This window comes from Panicum virgatum, chromosome 2N (assembly GCF_016808335.1).
Source record: "Panicum virgatum strain AP13 chromosome 2N, P.virgatum_v5, whole genome shotgun sequence".
Classification (NCBI taxonomy): Eukaryota; Viridiplantae; Streptophyta; class Magnoliopsida; order Poales; family Poaceae; genus Panicum; species Panicum virgatum.
The window spans coordinates 45978633-46001087 of NC_053146.1; the positions used below are offsets into that span (position 1 = coordinate 45978633).

Sequence of the window (22455 nt, forward strand, 5' to 3'; positions counted from 1 at the left end):
AAGAGAGAAATAGAATACAATTACTGAGAAAAGTATGCTCATTTCATTTCGTTTTTCAGCAAAAAGCTAACAAAGTGTACTTTGCAGCTTCAGTTTTGTTGCCCCTGACACTAGTGCCGCGAATCAGCGTCTGTTTTCAGCGAATCAGCGTGGACCAAAGCCGCGAGCTCTTGTCGTCCTTGCCCTTCTTGCGGGGGTGTCTCTCCTCCGTTACCATCTGGTAATGCTGGTTCTACTTGAGGTCCTGCTACCTGTGGTGGTGGTGGCGGCGGCGGTGGGTCACCACGCAGGTGAAGCACTAGATGACTATTTTTTTCGATTGCCCATGTTGTATCACTCCTGGCGTCGCCATTGGCATGCTCAATAACAAGTTCCGCGACGGCTTGCTGGACTTGCCCGCTTGTACCTTGCCACCATGGTGAGAAGTTGATGACCATGTAGATGATCCCTGCAATACCCCACAGACCGATGGTTATAAAGAACACTCCTTTTAAACTTCTCCAGGTAATTACAGAGCCCATCTCAAAGGCGTTGGTCTGGCTATTGCAGGCCATGTCGTCCAGTCCCAATAATCACTTCCTCTCAATGCCCACAATCTCATCCCCTTCTGTCACCTTTAGTATAGCCCGTGACACATCAGCAACAAGTGGAGAGCCCTTTGGGAACACCTGATAACAGTAGTCAAAACCACAGGAATTAGACAACTGTTGAAATATGAAACCTATCGGTATGATGTGAAGGAAACTTGAACTGCTTGCTGAAGAGCATCAGTGACGACTTGAAATTAATAAAATTTTCCTTTTCCAAAAGAAAATAAGCAGCTAAGCACCTAGCCAACAGCGACCGCTTGAAACTACCACAGATGTAGTCAGGACCAAAACAAATCAATGGATGGACAATATAAATTATAAACTTACATAACCGAATCCGCCAGTCTTGTAAACACGACCAATGATACTGTGGTTCCTGCAGTGCTTGGACATAAACAACTTGAGGTACGGTATCTCGTCAACTATTGCGGCAACACCACCGTTCCAACTCCCTTTCATCAGTGCCTCTGCATACTGATCAGTTCGGTAGCCTCTAATTTTGCGCTCATCCACATTAAGGCTCTTCAGCAGGTCTTTAACAAAAGAACCACTTTGGTAACCAATATAATCTCCATTGCTAATAAGCTGATTCAAGTCAACAACTGCTGGTTGGAGTTGTCGTACTGTCATCATGGAGGTTAAGCTTGCACTGTAGAGTTTCTCCAACAACCAAACCAGCAACACAAAGTTTATGAGTGCAAATTTCGATAGCCATTTCTTCAGTTTTGGGTCTGCAAAAATTTACACCACCAAGTCTTTAGGGCCTGTGTTTGGTTGGCAATCAGATCAATGCACAATACAAAGTCTTGCCACGACTTTCATTAAATTGTTTGCCAAAGATATCGGCAGGTTTTCAGCAGCAAATGAACTACAAAAACCAGCGAATGGATAATGATAAAGTTATCAAATAATTTTGCAACAAACCGGTGAAAGTTCCTAAATGTTTGGTAGTTTCTGAGGCAAAATTTAAAGTAAGCTTTGTCATCCATGTCTAAAATTTGAAAAAAAATGTATAAATCTTTACTATCATACTTTAAAAAATTAAGTATGATATGTTAGATAAAATGCAGTTAGGAAAGTGTTGAATTGAGTTAAAGTTATCATTGATGTATGTTTTTAATGTTCCACAGTATTGTAAGGTTGTTTAGTATAAGTTAAGTGCGAAACCCAGAAAAGAAAATGATAGTTTCAACAACAAATGTTTGTTCATTGCAAGATACCCTTCTAATGAAATAAGTCATTCTTTTATGAATTCTGTTTAGCTTACCCCTTGGAACAGAAAAAAGTGCTTGAAAGTTGAAGTAAACAATGTTTACAAGCTGCTTTCCGGTGCTGCCACCAAAATATCTGCTCTACTTGTGCTCAACAAGCCATATGACAAGACCAGTAAAAAGAAAAACAACCAAGATGGCTACCCAGAGTCTTGGTTCAATAGGCTTCATAAAAACCCACAAGCTCTTGCTCCAGGTCTCCCTCATGGGTACGACCATCTGCACCCCTGACTCAGTGTAAGGTAAAGTAAAGTCAACTAACATGGCACGATTGAGGATTATTGTGGTGTCCGCAACCATTGCATCATATTTCTGTTGCACGAAATGAGAAATTGAATCAACACTTGTCTGAGCATAGATATTAAGGAGATTGAAAAAAGAAACCAAAGTACCAATCACTGAAAGGATAATCAGCAGCTGAACACTAGAATCTCAACTTCTGAATGCACACCCAGCCCATTGAGTAAAGACGATGGACTTCTCTTCCTTTTCCCCCATTTTTTTTCTGCATGCTATGTTAACTATATTACCATGCTTCTCTTCCTTTTCCCCCATTTTTTTCTGCATGCTATGTTAACTATATTACCATGTTATGCTGTTTTTTTAGACGAAAATATGTTCAATTTCACTAAGAATATGAAAGGGGTCTCAGCCTCTGTATCATCCAATACGTTTGGCTGTTACCGTACCTATGGTTAAAGTATAGGCATCATCTATGGTTTTTATGGTTTAACATGAAGGCTATGTACATGATGTCCTTTTTTTGAAATCCCAAAAGGGGTTCGTAAAAAGCTAGATTACTTTGGGTCTAGGTTCTTCTAGCAAAGTGATGAGCACAAAAGAAAATATCGTCTGGCAAAATGGAGTATTCTGTGCCAACCTAAGGATCAGGGTGGACTAGAAATACATAACCTAGAGCTCAAAAACATTGCTCTGCTCAGTAAGTGGTTATACCGTCTTCTAACGACAGACGGTACTTGGCAGCAAATCCTACGTAATAAGTACTTAGAGAATAAACCTTTAGTACAGGTCCAATGGAAGAGTGAGGATTCACATTTCTGGGCAAGCCTAATGAAGGTCAAAGCAAACTTTTTAAAATTTGGCACCTTCATCATTAAGGATGGGTCTCAGATAAGATTTTGGGAAGACACATGGTTAAGTAATAGATCCCTTCGCGAACAATACCCACAACTTTATAACATTGTTCGCAAAAAACAGGATACGGTGGCTGAGGTAATGAGTTCAGGTACCCCCAATCTATCCTGGCGAAGAGATCTGATTGGCAGCAAATTAGTAATGTAGAATAATCTTGATGCACGCCTATCTAATATTACACTTAATCACGAACGGGATGAATTCAAATGGAATCTGGACCAGGCAGGTGTTTTTACAGTAAAATCACATTACCTCGGAATAATACATCAGAACATCCCAAATACAAACAAAAAAGATATAGAAACTTAAAATCCCACTCAACATCAAGATTTTTCTATGGTACCTAAAACGGGGAGTCATACTTATAAAAGACAACCTAGCAAGACGTAATTGGTAAGGGAGCCAACAATGCTGCTTTTGTCATGAAGATGAGACAATACACCATCTTTTCTTTGATTGCCGCTTTACACGGTTGGTATGGGCCTCGGCCTACGCGGCTTGGGGTTTACCTAAACCAAGTAGTACATCTAATATGTTTGGAAACTGGTTGAATGGTATACCAAAAGTTTACCAACCACTTGTCCTTGTAGGTGCTGCAACCCTCTGCTGGTCTGTTTGGCGCTGCAGAAATGCGATGGTTTTTTATAACAAAAAGCATTCTTTCTTGCAGGTTATTTTCGCGACTACACATTGGCTACGAACATGGGCTATCCTACAATGGCCGTCTTCGCAGGACATCCTTGTGGCGGCGTCGCATTTTTTGGCCCAGGTGGCCAAGGACTTTTTTGCCCGGGCACATGGGTGACAGTCTAGTCTTAGGATTGACAGCTATTAGTGTGCTTGGATTCATTGATTCATTCCAAAACTTTCTGTAGGGTTGTGTGTCATTAGGGCAGAGGCCGGAAACATTTCAAGACGATGTATCACCTCGATGTATCAAACTTGAAATTAATAAAGTTTTCCTTTTCTAAAAAAAATGAAGGCTATGTCGAATGAAGTTTTCATGTCAAGACAAAACTCCTGGTATATAATATTTTGGTTATATGTTTTTTTAAAAACCGTTATATACCTATATTGTATATAAATAAAATTGGGTATGTACTATACATCAGAGACAGCTTCAACATATTGCACCCTGGATAGTGTTATTCTGAAAAAGAGGCTACATATATAATTCAGGCACCAATAATATATCATAAATTTTAGAAAAAGTTTTGGTCATATGAAAAAGGAGAAGAAAATCTACAAGTTCCAGAAGGGAAATTCGTAACTAGATTACCTTCAGAGAAACCTGATAGCATATCTCACTGTATGACACGGTCATGTTGATGGCTATGTTAGGATCCACAACAGGCACATACTCATAGGGGACAGCGTATGGCATCTGCCGCATGACAGCTTCAAAGATATCTATGCAGTATCCAGTCACGTCAAACGCTCCAGTGGCCACATCCTTCTTAACATTCACAAATGGGTTGACAATAGGCTTTACTGGCACAGCAATCTGCAACTTCTTTCCAGCCACCGGCCACTCCCAACCTCTGGGAGGTTGTACTGAGCCACCGGCCACCGCCAAATCACTGTATTCAATCCAACAGTACCACTCGGACCAGAAGATACAATGAGGTTCTTACTTAGGCCAAACTTTGGCGTCCAGAACCCGGCATTCTGATATGAATTGCCAATCACATTAAATATCTCAAATACTGATGCCTGCAGCTGACCGTCAACAAGAACAAATTCACCTGATATTCCCTGGAACTTAGTGGCTCGGATGGCATCAATAAGCCCTGGTCCATCTTGCGACACAGCCAGCATACTCAGATCATTTGAGCTGCTGCTGTTTTGTGGTGATGGCATCTGAAAGCCTTGTGTAAGGGGACCAACCTTCCTTAGAGCCAGCGCGAGCGCCCATGCAGTGTCATAACTCATAAGCCCACAGTTGGAAGACATTTGGATTTGCTGGGTCTGGTGAGCCAGGGTTCTGTTGTCGGTACCGTGAAACAAATCGAGGAGGGAAGTTGAGGAGCTTGTCCGACGGTGGCACATAAGGCCTCACGCCAAGAACTCCCTGCATTGAACTGATTGTTCTCGCACATAAGGCCTCACGCCAAGAACTCCCTGCATTGAACTGATTGTTCTCTGATCCAAGGAGCTAAACATGTTTCCCACACTATCAGTCACAATCCAGGCATAACCATCAGCAAGCATCTCAGCATCATGAGCAAGGACAAATAGGCGTGCGGCAATATCAGATGACATGTGCACGACAAAGACTCGTGTCTGCATAGTCTTGAGTTTGTTCAGCTCCGCCATTATGTGATCGTCAGTAGGAACTGTAGGGATGACGCTTCGGTATGGGATGCGTGCATCGACATCTTGGAGAGCATCCACAAGGTATGGTATGATGCCTCTACCGAAGTCAGAGTCCTCGTATATAGGTACGACTTGGCGCCAGTTGAAGAGTTGGGCCAGAGAAGCAATTGCTGGGGCTTGAGAGGCATCATCCAGGGCAGTGCGAACAAAATACCTTGACTGCTTAGCTGACAAGTAGGGGCTAGTGGCTGAATAAGACAAGATGGGTACATTCGTCTTGTTGCCAATGCCAATTATGAACCTCGCCTGCGTTGATGTCTTCGGGCCAATGATTGCTTGCACTTTGAAGTCCTTCAGCAGATCTATTGCTGCAACATGAAAGAAATGTACATGAGGTGGATGTTATTTAACAATGATTTCTTCCGTTGATCGGGCATCACTAGGTTAGTGAGTAACCACATCAAAAAATACATGTATAATCCTGCAAAGCACTTGTACGTGCCGCACGCAATGCAATTTCGGATTTCAGCTGAGCTTATTTTTCTTGTATGTTGTATTGTTCAGTGACCCTGTCCGGTTCAACTCAATAGAGAAGGGAGGGAGGGACCTTGATCCCAACCTTCCCTAGTTCCTTTCTTAAGAAAACCTTATCTATTTATATAAAAAAAGAGAACACCTTATCTAGTTTCCTCTAGCAGATGTTCTTTCAGTATATCTTAATTCACAATTTTCTTTTAATTTGCACTGAAAACAACAGCTTCCACTATATTTTTTCGATCTTTCAAGGTGTTTATGGGTGATGGGTGGTAACCAGTGGGTGGTTGAATTCCAAACAAAGGTGGAATGTGTTCCTCAAGGCCGGAAAGCCCAAGTAGCAAACCGCTAATGTGTGAAGATCAAAGAAACTTAGCAACAGCTGCCGCTGTGGGACGGCGAGCTTGCGAGTCGGATGCTGATGTGGACTCGAAAGCTCGCCGTCCCGCTTTGGTATTGGTATTGAAACCCAGTTCCAATACTAGTCTGATTTGGTATTGGTTGCCATTTCAATTCCAGCTGCTCAATATCTACATCCAAACGAACCCTTAGGGTTTTCAGGAAAAAAATAATTGTTTAATTGCAATTATTACTCTTGAAATAGAGGTCAGGCTGGTACATGGGAGGTTCCCTCTAGAAAGCTTTATTTTTGGCATCTTACTATTACTAATTGGAGGGCTTTTTTGGAGGCTCCACATGAAACCACCAAGGATCCTAGATTGATACTCTGAAAAATAGAGAAATCCTATGAATTCTCATAAAAATCAGAAACATCTCGCCATCAATCCAACAACTCTAATTATAATAACCATCGGATTTGTTATCTTTCCAAATAAATTACCCACCTCTGTCATTATGAAAATAGATTAAACTAACCCCCTAAACATGTATCTAAATTAGCCACCTTTGCCGTTAAAAAAATCTAAAGTAACCCCCTAACATTTGTGTAAATTACTCACCTATGTCATTATAAAAATAATACAAGTACCCCCTAAATTTGCATACAAATTATCCAATTATATCATTATTATTACAAGTTAAATTACTGCCAAATCTGAATCTAAATTATATAATTATAATAAAATTTTAAAGTGCACCAATATAAAATTTTAAATTACTATTTCTATCATTATTAATATATTATTTATATTATTATTAATATAAAAATACTACCCACGATGTATGTCACCATGTATTTATGTATGATGGAAGAGATAAAAATACTTATTCACAAACAAATATTTCAACTAAATATATAACGAATACATATGGAGGTGTGATGCAAAATAAAATCTATTGTAACTAGATAATAATAAATGTATATTTTAGAGTATGTGTTAGAATATTTAATTGATGAAAAATGACGTGAGATGGATAATTATAATTATTAACCTTATTTTTATATCACTTCTAATTAGCCCGTGCGGGAGCACGGGTTGATAGACTAGTTAGTAATATAAGAGAAAAGTTTATATCGCCCCCTGAACTTGTCACCGAATTTAAGAAACCCCCTTAACTTCAAAACCGGATATCCTACAACCCGAACTCTTGAAACTGTTTAATTTGCCCCCAATCAGACAAAAACCAGCCTGGGTTTCACCACGGTGGAGCGGTTTTCCTTTTTCATTTCTCCCCCTAACTTTCATAGCAAAACAATAGATAAATGGGTCTAAAAATTATGATTTTTTTTATAGAGCTAGAGTAGGTGATAGGAAACTATTTTAACTATTGTTGTAGTTAAAATACAAAAAATTTAAAACATAAATATTTGAATATGAAAGTTCCATAGAAATATTTTAAGTTTGTTCGTAAAGGGTAAATTTGCACCAAATTTGATTACTTTAATAAAATTTTGAAAATTTCTGTGGAACATGAGTGAAATAAAATTAACATGAAAAACTAAGTTCAGAATGAACCTTAAATTTCAAATTTGATAAATTTTAGAGCACGTTTTGATGCCCTAAAATTTCAATGAAACTTAAATTTTACCCATATTCAAATATTTATATTTCACAATTTTTTGCATTCCAACTAAATAAATTTGTTAAAATAATATTCCTATCACCTACTTTTCCTCTTAAAAAATTTCATCATTTTTGGACCCATTTAACTATTTTTGTCTTGCTATGAAAGTTGGAGGGAGAAAAGAAAAAGAAAAACCCGCTCCGCTGCGGTGAAAACCAGGGTGGTTTTGGTCCAAGCCTTCAAGGAGGGTAAATCAAATGGTTTTAAGAGTTCGGGATGTAGTATGTTCGGTTTGGAGTTAAGGGGGTTTTTTAAACTAAATGCTTGTGAGTATAACGATGCGTCGTCCTTTGCAGTATGGAGTAGAAATTTCGTGAAAATGTATACCAGCCGAAGTCGCAGTGATCTCATCGTCCTTGCAGTCCGCGACGTGCAGCGCCACCGTGGTGCTGGATCCCGGCTGCGAGGCGTAGAAGTCCTCGAGCGCTAGCGAGATGGACGCCATGGTCGCCTTCCCGCCGGCCGTCCTGAGGTCGAGCAGCACCCCGACCTGCACGGCCCTCGAAGGCGCGCTCGACCTCTGAGCGCCCCCAAGCTTGGACTCATGGCTCGCGTAGAGGAGCACGAAGACAAGCCACGACGACACAAGCGCGAGCACCGGGACGACGGCGCCGTCGTTCATCATGTGGGTTGTCTTGCTGTAGCTGGACGGCCTGCTTGTGTGAAGTGTGATGAAGGGAGAGATTGGGTCGATACATGGCCCTTGGTTTGGTGCCTTTACATAGCTCGTGCTAGCTAGATAGTGAGATGTGTACATACTTCAGTCACGTGGGGTTGGTTGTTTAGTTGCAGTTGACTTGACTTGGATCGATGATCTACGAATACGATACGACCGTACGTGGGCGATTCTTTCTTTCCTAGTTAAGTGCTCAAGTGGTGCCATGATGGTGAGATTAGGAATCTAGGAGGGATTAGGATACGTAGGAGGTGCGACTTCGTTAACAAATGTATTGACAATGTCCCTTCGGATCGAAGGACGATTGGGCTGGCGTCGCTCAATCATCGCTTGCTGCTTCGGCGTGTCATGTGGAACGATCTGGCATTAATCGCGCCCATGTCCATCGTTGACCGTGACTGGTCGGGGCGCTGAAGCTAACTGGTTGACACAGTCAGATTCTGATAGATATGCATGCATGCTTTACCATGACCAGGATGTCTGAAGTGCATCTAGGCCGATAGATGTAATGGTAAGTTTCGGTGATTAATGACAACCATATACGACTAACGTGTGTTTTGAAGGAAAAATTACTGTTTAATTTAGTCTCATATGAAATGTGAAAAGAGACCCCTCAATTCGGAACAATCATGCGTGACAAGGACTCAATTTCAAAGATTAAGAACCTTTCTAGTCTCAAGTGTCACAAGGAGATGAAGGACACTTGATTTAGATAGGGTTTATAGTTTTTAGTTCTTGACCGTACTTTTAAGAGGGGTTCATGAGTTAGTAGCTTGATAAAAATTGAGTTGGCCTTAGAAATCTTGCACACTCGCTCAAAAACAGCTCAAGATGGTCAAAAGAAGTTAACACAACACTTGGAAGAAGAAACAATCGAAGTTACATTGAAATCCAAGTCAATTCAGCTGAAAACCAGAAAAAACAGCAGCACCGGTTGAACCGGTGCCCTAGCGTCGGAGCATCCGATGCTTGGCGGAAGGACCGATGCCCTGTCGGTCTATCTTCTCTGGATGAAGGCACAAATCAAGTCTAGCACCGGTTGAACCGATGGTCAGAAAAGTAAGCACCGGTGCAATGGAAGTTCTTTGTTCCAGAGAGCATGTTTTGGTGGACTTCAACTTCTCTTCAGCACCGGTTGAACCGACGCTTCGGAATCAAAGCACCGGTGCATTGAGCGTCCTATGTTCCAGAGAGTTTGTTTGAATTGATCAGTGAACCTCTTCAGCACCGGTTGAACCGATGCCCCTACGAAGCATGCACCGGTGCATTGAAGCAAGCCTGGACACTGTGTCAGAACTCCAACGGCTACAATTTGGACACAGAGAGACCGGTTGAACCGACGCCTCAAAACAGACACCCATCGGTTCTTCCGGTGCTCACGGTTTTTCTGCAGTGGACCTCCAACGGCTATGTAACTCCTTCCACTCTATATAAGGGCACCCCATGGCTCATTTCAGTTGCCTTTAACACCCTGAATACCTGAGGCCACCCTTGAGAAGAAGAGAAAGTGCATTGAGCAAACAAGAGAAGATCTAGCAATTTGTTTGTGCTTCAACCTTGAAGAATCCATCCTTTACAAGTGTAGCAAGTGTGCTTGAGCTATGGCCAACTGAGTGTAGGTCAAGTGAAGGCTTAGGAGCTTGTTACTCTTGGTGTTTGACGGCACCTAGCCGGTCTTGGTGATCGGAAGGTTCTTGGTGAGCTCTTGGTGTTTGTGGGAGCCCCAAGACAAGAAGATTGTACACGGTGTGAAGCTCGCCGTTCCGGAGATGGAGAAAGAGCATTCTTAGTGATCACTTGCTCCTTGGTGAAGCAAGGGAGCTATACCCTTGTGTGGGTGCTCCAACGTGGATTAGGGGGGAGCGTCAACTCCTCGATACCACGGGAAAAAAATCCGGTTGTCTCGTGTCTCTTACTTTTATTTCAAGCAATTAAATCCTTTTGTTGTTACTCTTGTCTTTGATTGCTTGTAGTTTGACTAGGACAACTTGCATGGTAGTATGATCGTTTGCTTAGGTTTTGTTCTTGCTAGTGTGATATCCTTTAAGCAGTATGATCATGATAGTGTGGTTACCTACCTAAGGACCTTGTGCTAGTATGCTCTAGTGACTAGGTTTCAAATTTATAGATTGGGCAATACTAGTTTAGGTTAAGGACTAGTTAGAAATTTGAAAAAGTCCCAATTCAACCCCCCTTCTTGGGCCACGATCCTTACAATTGGTATCAGAGCGAGGGCTCTCTTTTTAGGCTTTAAATCCTAGAGTATGGCCGGGGGAAGTGGTGGTCCACCCAAGCTCGATGGGAGAAACTATGCTTATTGGAAAGCTCGCATGGCGGGTTACCTTGAGGCTATTAATCCCATCGCTTGGGCGGTCACGGAGAAACCTATAGTCGGTCCTTGGAATGAAGACCAAGTTAAATATGGTGCTAGAGCAAAGAATGCTTTATTTGATGCTCTTAGTGAGGAGATCTTTGCTCGTGTTCATAGCAAAAAGACCTCTCATGAAATTTGGGAAGCACTTGAAGCTATTTATGTTGGTTCTAAAAAGCTTCGTGAAGAAAAATATCAAGTGCTTAAAGAAAAACTTAATGAATTCAAAATGCTTCCAAACGAGTTGGTTGAACAAATGTTTGCTCGTTTGAATGTGCTTATTGAGGACATTAACGCTCTTGAAATTTCTCCTTTGTCTAATAGTGACATCATCCGAAAGATCCTACATTGTCTACACAAGCCCAAGTACAACATCGTCACCTCATTGCTCTATGAGAAGGATCTTGAAACGCTTGAAGTGAGTGATGTTGTTGGGAAAATTCGGTCTCATGAGATGTTCCTCTTGGGAAAAGTTGATCCACCGCAAGACAAGAGAGATCTTGCACTCAAAGCTAAGAGTGATCATAAGTCCAAGAAAAAGAACAAGTGCAAAGTTCCATCACCAAACTCAAGCGAAGATGAAGCTAATAAAGATTCAAGTGAGGAAGATGGTGATGTTGAGCTAGCACTTCTCATGAGGAAGACCTCCAAGATGATGTCAAGGTTAAACAAGAAAGGGTACAACTATGACCCCAAGAAAAACAAGTTTCGTACCCGGAAGAACAAGGACAATGTCAAGAAAGTTTGTTACAATTGTGGCAAATATGGTCACCTCTCATATGATTGTCCGGAGCCTTCAAAGCTCAACAAGAAACAAGAAGATGGTGACAATCAATACAAGACTTCAAAGAAAAATTATGAGAAGAAGGACCACAAGAAGAAAGGATCTTTCACAAGAAAAGAGAAAGTCAAGGCTTTCCTTGGAGAATGGATCACGGATGGTGAATCCTCAAATGATGACTCAAGTGATGAAGAATCCAAGAAAAAGATTGTGGGAATTGCCATGCATGATGATGAAGATGATGGTGATGAGGCACCTCTAGCTCCACCACCCATGTGCTTCATGGCAAGAGATAACTCCAAGGTGAGCGATAATGATGACTCCTCTAGTGATGAAAGTGAACATTGCTTATCTCCTATTGAAGTGCAAAACATCCTAGATGAGTACCAACAAGTGATCAAGAATTACAAATCAAAATGTAAAGTTCTTGAAATTGAATATGCCAAGCTTAAGGCCTCAAATAATGAGTTGATTGTTAGGCATAATGAGGTAGTAGAAACTCATGATTCAAGCATTGTTCCTAGCAACCAACTTAAAGAGGAGCATGACAAGCTACTTATTAAGCATGATGAATTAAATGTTAAATATGAGGAAGTAGTTGTGCTTAACAAGTCACTTACTTCATGCAACAAGAAGCTCAAGCTTGACTATGCTAACTTAAATATGAAATATCAAGAACTTGACCTTACTTTTGATGCTTTGGATGAGGAGCTAAAAGAAACTCAAAAGAAAGTCATCAAAGTTAATATAGCTACTTCTTGTGATGATCTTGTGGAGTTGCCTCACCCTATTACTTGTCATCATGCTTCTCCTTCTTGTTCAAAGACTAACCATAATAGGGAGAAACAACTTGAGGAGGAAATTGAAAGCATGAGCAAATGCATGTTCAATGTGACAAGAAGAGAATACTTGCATAAGGAGATTCTCTTCCACAATGCAAGACACTATGGGACAAATGAACTTGGATCCTTTCCCAACCCTCCGGAAAATTGTCCCAAGTCGCCGGAGCTCATGGCATGCTTCAACAAGGAAGTTGGCTCATATTGTCAACACTGTCAAGTCACCGGGCATCACACAAGGGAGTGTCCAATTCCTACTCATCCACCTCCTACCTTGCCTCCTAATTACAAGTCTCAATTCAATGAAAATCATTTCTTGTTAAGCAAGCTTAAAAGTGGCAAGGTTAAGGCAAAGTTTATTGGCACTCATATTAAGGGAAAGCTACCACGCCAACTATGGGTTCCTAAAGCTTTAGTAACTCATGTCAAAGGACCTAAACTTGCATGGGTTCCCAAACCTCAAAAGTGATTCACTTGTGTGTAGGTGAACTACAAAGCCGGTGGCAAGCATTGGGTGCTTGATAGCGGATGTACACAACACATGACCGGCTATGTAAAGATGTTCACCTCACTAGATGAAGATGTGGGCGATTATGAACATGTCACCTTTGGTGACAACTCAAAAGGAAAAGTGGTAGGTTTGGGTAAGGTAGCCATAACCAAGGATCTCTCTATCTCTAATGTGTTGCTTGTTGAGTCGGTTAGTTTCAATTTGTTATCTATTGCTCAACTTTGTGATTTAGGACTAATATGCACATTTAGTGATAGTGAGGTTGTAGTGACAAGCAAGGAGGACAAGAGTTTAATATTCAAAGGATTTCAACATGGTAACATCTACCTTGTTGACTTCTCATCTAATGATGCAAGCTTGGCGACATGTCTCTTCTCCAAGAACTCCATGGGTTGGCTTTGGCATCGCCGCATTGCTCATATTGGCATGAGTCAACTCAAGAAGGCCTTCAAACGAGGTATGGTGGTTGGTGTTAAAGATGTTACATTTGACAAAAACAAATTGTGTAGTGCTTGTCAAGCCGGGAAGCAATTTGCATCATCACATCCCATAAAAGCTTATTTGTCAACATCAAGAAGCTTGGAGCTACTACACATGGATATCTTTGGGCCAACCACCTACAAAAGTCTTGGCGGTAATCTCTATTGTCTTGTAATTGTTGATGATTATTCTAGATATACTTGGACTTTCTTTTTAGAGGACAAGAGCAAGACTATGGGGATTTTCAAGATTTTTGTCAAGCAAGCTCAAAATGAATTTGAGTCAAGTGTTGTGAAGGTCCGGAGTGACAATGGCACGGAGTTTAGGAACACTCAAGTAGAAGAGCTTTGCAACGACTTGGGGATCAAGCATGAGTTTTCATCAACATATACACCCCAACAAAATGGAGTGGTGGAGAGAAAGAAGAAGATATTGATCACTCTTGCAATAGCAATGTTGGATGACTATGGTATCTCACAAAGATTTTGGGCGGAAGCCATCAACACCGCATGCCATGCATCCAACCGAGTTTATCTTCACCGCTTCTTGGGAAAGACACCCTATGAGCTTCTCATTGGGAGGAAGCCCAACATCTTCTACTTCCGGGTGTTTGGTTGCAAATGCTACATCTTCAAGAAAAGGAATCACCTAGGCAAGTTTGAAAGTAGATGTGATGTTGGTTTTCTAATTGGTTATTCATCAAACTCCAAAGCATATCGAGTATTCAATAGTGCTACAAACAAGATTGAAGAAACTTGTGATGTGGAGTTTGATGAGACTAATGGCTCCCAAGGGGAAGTTTTCTCTTGTGATGATGTAGGTGATGAACCACTTCGAGAAGTCATGAAGAACATCACCATTGGGCAAGTCAAGCCAAAGGAGGAGGTAGAAGAGCTACAAGCCTCATCCACTCAAGTTGAAGTCACTTCCAAGGATGACTCAAAGGATGAAAACAAGTCTACATCATCCCATCACCATGATGAGTCATCCGATGAAGAAGATGATGCCTCACCTCCTTTCCATGATGCCCAAGATGAACAAGTGATTGAAGAACAACTTCCATTTGATGACACGTACATCACAAGTGAACAAGCCCAAGCTCAAGATCAAGATGACGAATCACTAGAAGAATCAATGTCTCAAGCACAAGAGAGGCTTACAAGAACTTCAAAAAATCATCCCATTGACTTGGTCATGGGTAACCCCTCTAGTGGAGTAAGAACTCGAAGACGTCAATATGCCTCTTTTTGTGAACATTACTCGTTTGTTTCTTGCTTGGAACCCACAAATATAGATGAAGCTCTTGAGAACCCGGATTGGGTGATAGCCATGCAAGAAGAGATCAACAACTTCACTCGCAATGAAGTTTGGGTTCTTGAAGAACGTCCTCAAGATAAGAATATCATTGGTACCAAATGGGTCTTCCGCAACAAACAAGATGAGCATGGTGTAGTGATTCGCAACAAGGCAAGACTTGTGGCAAAGGGCTTCGCACAAGTTGAAGGGTTGGACTTTGGTGAAACATTTGCCCCCGTTGCAAGAATTGAAGCCATTCGTATCCTTTTAGCGTACGCTTCACATCATAACTTGAAACTCTTTCAAATGGATGTGAAAAGTGCGTTCTTAAATGGCTTGATTAATGAGTTGGTGTTTGTTGAACAACCTCCCGGGTTTGAGGACCCTAGATATCCTAATCATGTTTATAGGTTGCACAAGGCGCTCTACGGGCTCAAGCAAGCGCCAAGGGCTTGGTATGAACGCCTTCGTGACTTCCTTATCAACAAGGGCTTCAAGATCGGGAGGGTGGATACAACTCTATTCACAAAAATCATCAATGAAGAGCTATTTGTATGTCAAATTTATGTTGATGATATCATTTTTGGTTCAACTAATCCCACTCTTTGCAAAGAATTTGGAGAAATAATGGCTAGGGAATTTGAGATGTCCATGATCGGTGAGCTCAATTTCTTCCTTGGGTTTCAAATCAAGCAATTGAAGGAAGGGACTTTCATCCATCAAGAAAAGTATACAAAGGATATTCTCAAGAAATTCAAGATGGATGATTGCAAGCCGATCAAGACTCCAATGCCAACTAATGGACATCTTGACTTGGATGAGGGAGGTAAATCGGTTGACCAAACTCTCTATCGTTCTATGATTGGGTCACTTCTTTACCTAACCGCATCTAGGCCCGATATCATGTTTAGCGTATGCATGTGTGCCCGCTTTCAAGCTAATCCTAAGGAATCACACATTAGTGCCGTTAAGAGGATCCTTAGATATCTCAAGCATACGCCTAGCATAGGCTTGTGGTACCCCAAAGGCGCTAGTTTTACTCTCTTGGGATACTCGGATTCGGACTTTGCCGGATGTCGTGTTGATCGCAAGAGTACATCGGGTGGGTGCCACTTGCTAGGGCGTTCTTTAGTCTCTTGGTCGTCAAAGAAATAAAATTCCGTGGCCTTGTCAACCGCGGAGGCGGAATACATTGCCGCCGGGGCTTGTTGTGCTCAAATCCTCTACATGAAGCAAAGCCTCTTGGACTATGGTGTAGTATTAGATAGGATCCCGCTCCTTTGTGATAACGAGAGTGCCGTTAAAATTGCTAATAACCCGGTTCAACACTCTCGCACCAAGCACATAGATATTCGCCATCACTTTCTAAGAGATCATGTGGCAAGGAGTGATATACTACTTTGTGGTGTTCGTTCCGAAGATCAATTGGCGGATATCTTCACCAAACCACTAGATGAGAGCACCTTTTGTAGGTTGCGAAGTGAGCTTAACATTTTAGATGCTTCTAACGTCATATAATTGCCTTGTCATATAGAGGCATTTCATATGTACATGTGCTAGGGGCTTGTCTAACCTTGTCAAGATAGTGATGAACATGGGTCTTGCATAAGCCGGTGGTCCTTGTTTCGCTCATGGCATGAAGAATGGTTCATCATGAATAAGCTTGCCAAGGGTTCAAACTTGACAAGATAGATTTAAATTCTTGCAAAGCATGTGCTTGTCATATAGAATGCATCCATGTTTATTTTCTCGCTCTGCATTGGCATTGCATCACGTTAGTAGCATCACAAGGGAGCAAATCACACTTCGAGAAAGATATTCATGCTAAATATGATATATCATCTCCACAAGAGTGATAAGATCAATGCTGCGCTTTCATGCCTATTGAGTCACGTCCTATCGAACTTAAAGTTCCAATCTCTAAGTTCATAGGCAAAGTGGCTTATACATTTGGTTTTTGTGTTTAAACCTCGCTTGGTTCTTATTTTGCCTATGTTTATGTAAAAGCTTGCGAGCACTTAGAATGAGTATTTGAGGGGTAAGGTTATCTCTCGAAAATGATCCAAATTGAGTGTTTATGGCTTTGGTTTTGCAAATTTGGATCAAAAGTAGAGTTTGTCGTTCAGCAGAAAATTTCCTTAACCACCGGTTAAACCGACGCCTGGTTTTACAATGCATCGGTTCAACCGGTGCTTAAAGTCTTCGTGGCTCGGTTTCTTCATCGTTTCTGGAACAACCTCCTTCTGTTAAACCGATGACCACCGGTGTTTCCGACGGTTGGCGGATGAACCGACGCCTCAGCATCGGTTCAACCGGTGCTTCCGGGTGGAGTGTTGGCCCTTGAAGAGTCTCTAGACCTTACTCCTACCAATGCACCGACGTCCGTTGGATATTCCGGTGCCTCAGTAGCGGATCTTCCGATGCCCCTGTTGACCAAGTTTTCGTCTCAATCAGATCTGGTCAATATTACACCGGTGGATACACCGATGCCTTTTTCACCGAACCATCGGACCATCCGGTGCTTTAGGGTTGGCGGGCCCGCACGTCCTGTTTCACTTAACCATTCCGCGGGCCCCGCGAGTCAGTCTCACGCTCACCCCCCCTTCTTCCTCGTGAACCGCCGCCCGCGCCCTCGCTCCGCCGCCACGCGCCAACTCACCGCCGCTGCACCACACGCTCCGCCCCTGCGCCGCCGCACCGCCGCCGCACGCGCATAGCTCCTCCTCGCCCGCGCCTCACCCGCTCCGCGCCTGCGCCGCTTGCTCCACGCCCTCGCCACGCCTGTGCGCTCGCGCCACGACTGCGCCGCCCTGCGTCGCCCTGCTCCGTGCGCCACCGCCAGCACCAGCGCCGCTCCACGCCGTGCACCTCCATCCTCCTCTGGATCTCCTAGAGCACAGGGAACCAAGCGCACAGTGCTCGTTCCACCTTGTGCTAATCTGCACTTAAGGTGTTCGATAGATTGTCTCTAAGACAATTTGTATTGTTTCTGTCGGTTTTTCCTTGCTTGATCTATCAGGGTATGAACTTAACCTCCTCGGCATGTGTTGTATCTTAGATTTCTTATCCTTTGCACACTGGTTTACATATATCCTTGCCTTGATCACTCACATAAGAAACTTGTCACTTATCTTTGCACATGCTCACATAAATATCTTTTAAAACTTTTAGCGTGTCATCGATATCAAGGCTGCTATCCACTAGAGTTCACGTCATAGGCTCAAATCAAATCTTTGTTTTGACTCTCTATGTCAGATGGCTGGTGACAAGAAGGGAAAGGGTATGGTGGTTGTGCAGAAGAAGAAGAAGCGCACCCGTGAGGACCGCGAGCAAGAGCAAGCTGAGGCAGTTGCAGATGCAGCCGATAGGCAGGGATCACTCAGGATCAGGGATCCTCTGGTTCAGGGGGAGCCACAGCAGCAGTTACGTCGCTCAGGACGTACTCAGATAGCTCAGGCCACACCTGAGTCCCGCTCACGTCCACGGACTCGAGGTGGTGGCACTCAGAGGGGAGCAGGTCATGCACCGCAGCAGCACACCGACAGTCAAACTCAGACAGGAGGTCAGGACAGTGGTGAGGAGCTGCCCGAGGTTGAGCTTTTTGATCTCAGGGGTATTCCAGGACCTAGGGTCAAAAGACTGAGATATGTCACTCCGGAGCAGTGGTTTCCCGAGCAGAGAGATGTTGGAGTTGATCGTCGCTTTTACACTCTGCTTCAGGAGTCTTTTTACCACAACTACTGCCAGTTGGATATCAAGATCAGTGAGCACAAGATGCTCCACTGGTTAGCTATGCGTGTAGCAGCAGGTGGAACTCCAGTGCTTCCTCTCTTCGAGAGATATGTTGGATTGGCTGCTCTACTCAGTGAGAGGTCCAGATACATTCGAGAGTGGGTTCGAGTTTTCTACGCCACTCTGTTTATTGAGGAGGACCAGCAGTTTATAGACTTTATGTTCCAGGAGAGGCACTATCGTTTGACCCGAGCAGGACTGGCTACCTTTCTTGGAGTTCAGATAGCCGAGGAGCCACACTTCATACACTATCAGGCTTATGGCAGCACGGTACCTCCTCGACGTCCTCATGAGTCTCACGTTACATCTGACGAGGAGATCAGTGTTCTCTTTCAGCAGCCCTTCCTGCCTGGCACACCGAGGACTCCGGACAGGCTGACTCCCATGGCACACTCTATCCACCTAGCTTTGAGGAAGAGTCTGTTGTTCCGGATTGGATACAACGAGGGGATTACAGCTCTGCAGCAGTGGCTCCTACTATACATCATGACAGGACGAGACTTTGACCTCGTCGACTTCTTTATCTGCGAGCTTGAGGATGTAATTCTGGATGGGATGACAGTACACCGTCGCCATCCTTTTGCTCATTGGATCTGCTGGATTCTTGCTCAGCTCAGTCAGAATGAGCATATGGATGAGCTGGAGCACTCGAGGACACACTTCAGTTTTTACTCACCTGCTACTCCTCGAGACGGTCGTCGTGGCTCGTGCGGCCAGCGTCGAGCACAGCGAGTTCTGGATGAGCGGTTCTTGGCAGAGGACAGAGTTGCAGATGATCCGACAGCAGCCGAGGATGCTTCACTAGCAGCAGCAGAGGCCCAGCTCCCACACTACCTGATCACTGACTCAGAGGACTCGGAGGATGACGAGGACTTCATTCCCACTGTTACCGTCCCTCAAGGAGCTCATGATGATGAGGCAGGATCCTCCGGTGCAGCACGAGCCCCTGCTCCTCCAGTTACCACTGCACAGGTCACACAGCCAGACTCTCTTGCAGCGATACTTACTCGGCTCTCTGACCAACAGGACCGGTTTGCTGTAGCTCAGCTGAGCATGCAAGCCGAGCAGGCTCGCCAGCAGGAGGCCCAGACACTTGTTCTTGAGGGCATTTGGCAGCAGCAGGAGGCCATGAGGTTACAGCTTCAGCAGCAGTCCCAGATCCAGCAGCAGATGTTCACTTTCTTCTCGGGATGTTTTGGTCAGCTGTACCGTCACACTGGACTGCCTGAGCCTCAGCTCCCTACACCCCAGCAGCTCCAGTTCGACCCCACAGCTCCTGCTCCACCTGTTGGCGGTTTTGTGCAGACACCCTTGCCATCCTTCCCGATGTCACCATTTCTTCAGACTGGGTTGTTTGCCAGTCCTGTTCCTACTGCTGCTCCGGCTCCTGCTCCTCAGCCTAGTGTTTGGACTGCCGAGTAGCGTGCAGAGTTTCATAGACAGCAGCAGATCCTACACCAGCTCCAGCACCCCTCGGCTCAGTCACTCACGTTCGAGTCACCTTCACAGCCTGAGGTGCTCCATCCGTCCGTCGTGCGCCCCACTCAGCCAGACCTGACTCCTGTCACGTCTGCTCCTCCGACGGACTCCACGGTCGTCGCCGCGCCAGCTTCTACCGCTACTCCAGCTACTTCTGCTGCTCCGACGACTCCGGTCGAGCAGAAGTCTTCTTCGGTCGACGACGACTGGACGGACGACGACTCCGCCGCTCAGTTTTCCACCGGACCCAGCAGGAAGACCCCGCCTTCTCCAGCTCAGGATTAGATCGCCTTTCTTTTTGGTGCTTTGTTGCCAAAGGGGGAGATAGATAGGGGGAGTAGAGATAGGGGGAGCTTGGTGGTTTGTGGCGTGATTGGATCTTCATGGATTTTGTGTATGGACATGTTATTTGGATATTGTGTATGCTCTGTGTTGACATGTCCCTACATGTGCTTTATTTCAAGTAATGCATGCTTGTTTATCGCTTTCAATTTCATATCTTGTGTATCTCTACTTTGTGTTGTCATCAATCACCAAAAAGGGGGAGATTGAAGTGCATCTAGGCCGATAGATGTAATGGTAAGTTTTGGTGATTAATGACAACCATATACGACTAACGTGTGTTTTGAAGGAAAAATTACTGTTTAATTTAGTCTCATATGAAATGTGAAAAGAGACCCCTCAATTCGGAATAATCATGCGTGCCAAGGACTCAATTTCAAAGATTAAGGACATTTCTAGTCTCAAGTGTCACAAGGAGATGAAGGACACATGATTTAGATAGGGTTTATAGTTTTTAGTTCTTGACCGTACTATTAAGAGGGGTTCATGAGTTAGTAGCTTGATAAAAATTGAGTTGGCCTTAGAAATCTTGTACACTCGCTCAAAAACAGCTCAAGATGGTCAAAAGAAGTTAACACAACACTTGGAAGAAGAAACAATCGAAGTTACATTGAAATCCAAGTCAATTCAGCTGAAAACCAGAAAAAACAGCAGCACCGGTTGAACCGGTGCCCTAGCGTCGGAGCATCCGATGCTTGGCGGAAGGACCGATGCCCTGTCGGTCTATCTTCTCTGGATGAAGGCACAAATCAAGTCTAGCACCGGTTGAACCGATGGTCAGAAAAGTAAGCACCGGTGCAATGGAAGTTCTTTGTTCCAGAGAGCATGTTTTGGTGGACTTCAACTTCTCTTCAGCACCGGTTGAACCGACGCTTCGGAATCAAAGCACCGGTGCATTGAGCGTCCTATGTTCCAGAGAGCTTGTTTGAATTGATCAGTGAACCTCTTCAGCACCGGTTGAACCGATGCCCCTACGAAGCATGCACCGGTGCATTGAAGCAAGCCTGGACACTGTGTCAGAACTCCAACGGCTACAATTTGGACACAGAGAGACCGGTTGAACCGACGCCTCAAAACAGACACCCATCGGTTCTTCCGGTGCTCACGGTTTTTCTGCAGTGGACCTCCAACGGCTATGTAACTCCTTCCACTCTATATAAGGGCACCCCATGGCTCATTTCAGTTGCCTTTGACACCCTGAATACCTGAGGCCACCCTTGAGAAGAAGAGAAAGTGCATTGAGCAAACAAGAGAAGATCTAGCAATTTGTTTGTGCTTCAACCTTGAAGAATCCATCCTTGGAAAGTGTAGCAAGTGTGCTTGAGCTAGGGCCAACTGAGTGTAGGTCAAGTGAAGGCTTAGGAGCTTGTTACTCTTAGTGTTTGACGGCACCTAGCCGGTCTTGGTGATCGGAAGGTTCTTGGTGAGCTCTTGGTGTTTGTGGGAGCCCCAAGACAAGAAGATTGTACACGGTGTGAAGCTCGCCGTTCCGGAGATGGAGAAAGAGCATTCTTAGTAATCACTTGCTCCTTGGTGAAGCAAGGGAGCTATACCCTTGTGTGGGTGCTCCAACGTGGATTAGGGGGGAGCGTCAACTCCTCGATACCACGGGAAAAAATCCGGTTGTCTCGTGTCTCTTACTTTTATTTCAAGCAATTAAATCCTTTTGTTGTTACTCTTATCTTTGATTGCTTGTAGTTTGACTAGGACAACTTGCATGGTAGTGTGATCGTTTGCTTAGATTTTGTTCTTGCTAGTGTGATATCCTTTAAGCAATATGATCATGATAGTGTGGTTACCTACCTAAGGACCTTGTGCTAGTATGCTCTAGTGACTAGGTTTCAAATTTATAGATTGGGCAATACTAGTTTAGGTTAAGGACTAGTTAGAAATTTGAAAAAGTCCCAATTCAACCCCCCCTTCTTGGGCCACGATCCTTACAATGTCACTCCGGGCCGGCCTCGTGGGCCTGCCCAGTGCCCTCTCCTGTGTGGCGT

The 22455-nt window shown here is 43.8% G+C and overlaps 1 protein-coding gene across 1 annotated transcript; it reads right to left on the minus strand.

Moving 5' to 3' along the window:
- LOC120662678 (glutamate receptor 2.5-like) lies at positions 1 to 8556 on the minus strand. The gene is made up of 8 exons (XM_039941774.1): positions 8219 to 8556; positions 5149 to 5700; positions 4515 to 5070; positions 4296 to 4482; positions 1947 to 2173; positions 1391 to 1458; positions 918 to 1321; positions 1 to 668 (listed from the first exon to the last, which is right to left on the minus strand). The coding sequence occupies exons 1-8, from the start codon at positions 8514 to 8516 to the stop codon at positions 573 to 575; spliced, it is 2388 nt and encodes a 795-aa protein (XP_039797708.1). The 5' UTR covers positions 8517 to 8556; the 3' UTR covers positions 1 to 572.
- Positions 8557 to 22455: the final 13899 nt, after the last annotated feature.

Bases quoted from the DNA above. Each gene is read 5' to 3' on its own strand.
- LOC120662678 (XM_039941774.1), bottom strand. From the start codon at position 8,516: ATGATGAACGACGGCGCCGTCGTCCCGGTGCTCGCGCTTGTGTCGTCG. The intron at 5,701-8,218 runs GTATACATTTTC...TTCATGTTGCAG, and splicing joins GATCACTGCGACTTCGGCTG to CAATAGATCTGCTGAAGGAC. The intron at 1,459-1,946 runs GTAGAGCAGATA...TGGTTTTTGTAG, and splicing joins ATATGGCTTGTTGAGCACAA to TTCATTTGCTGCTGAAAACC.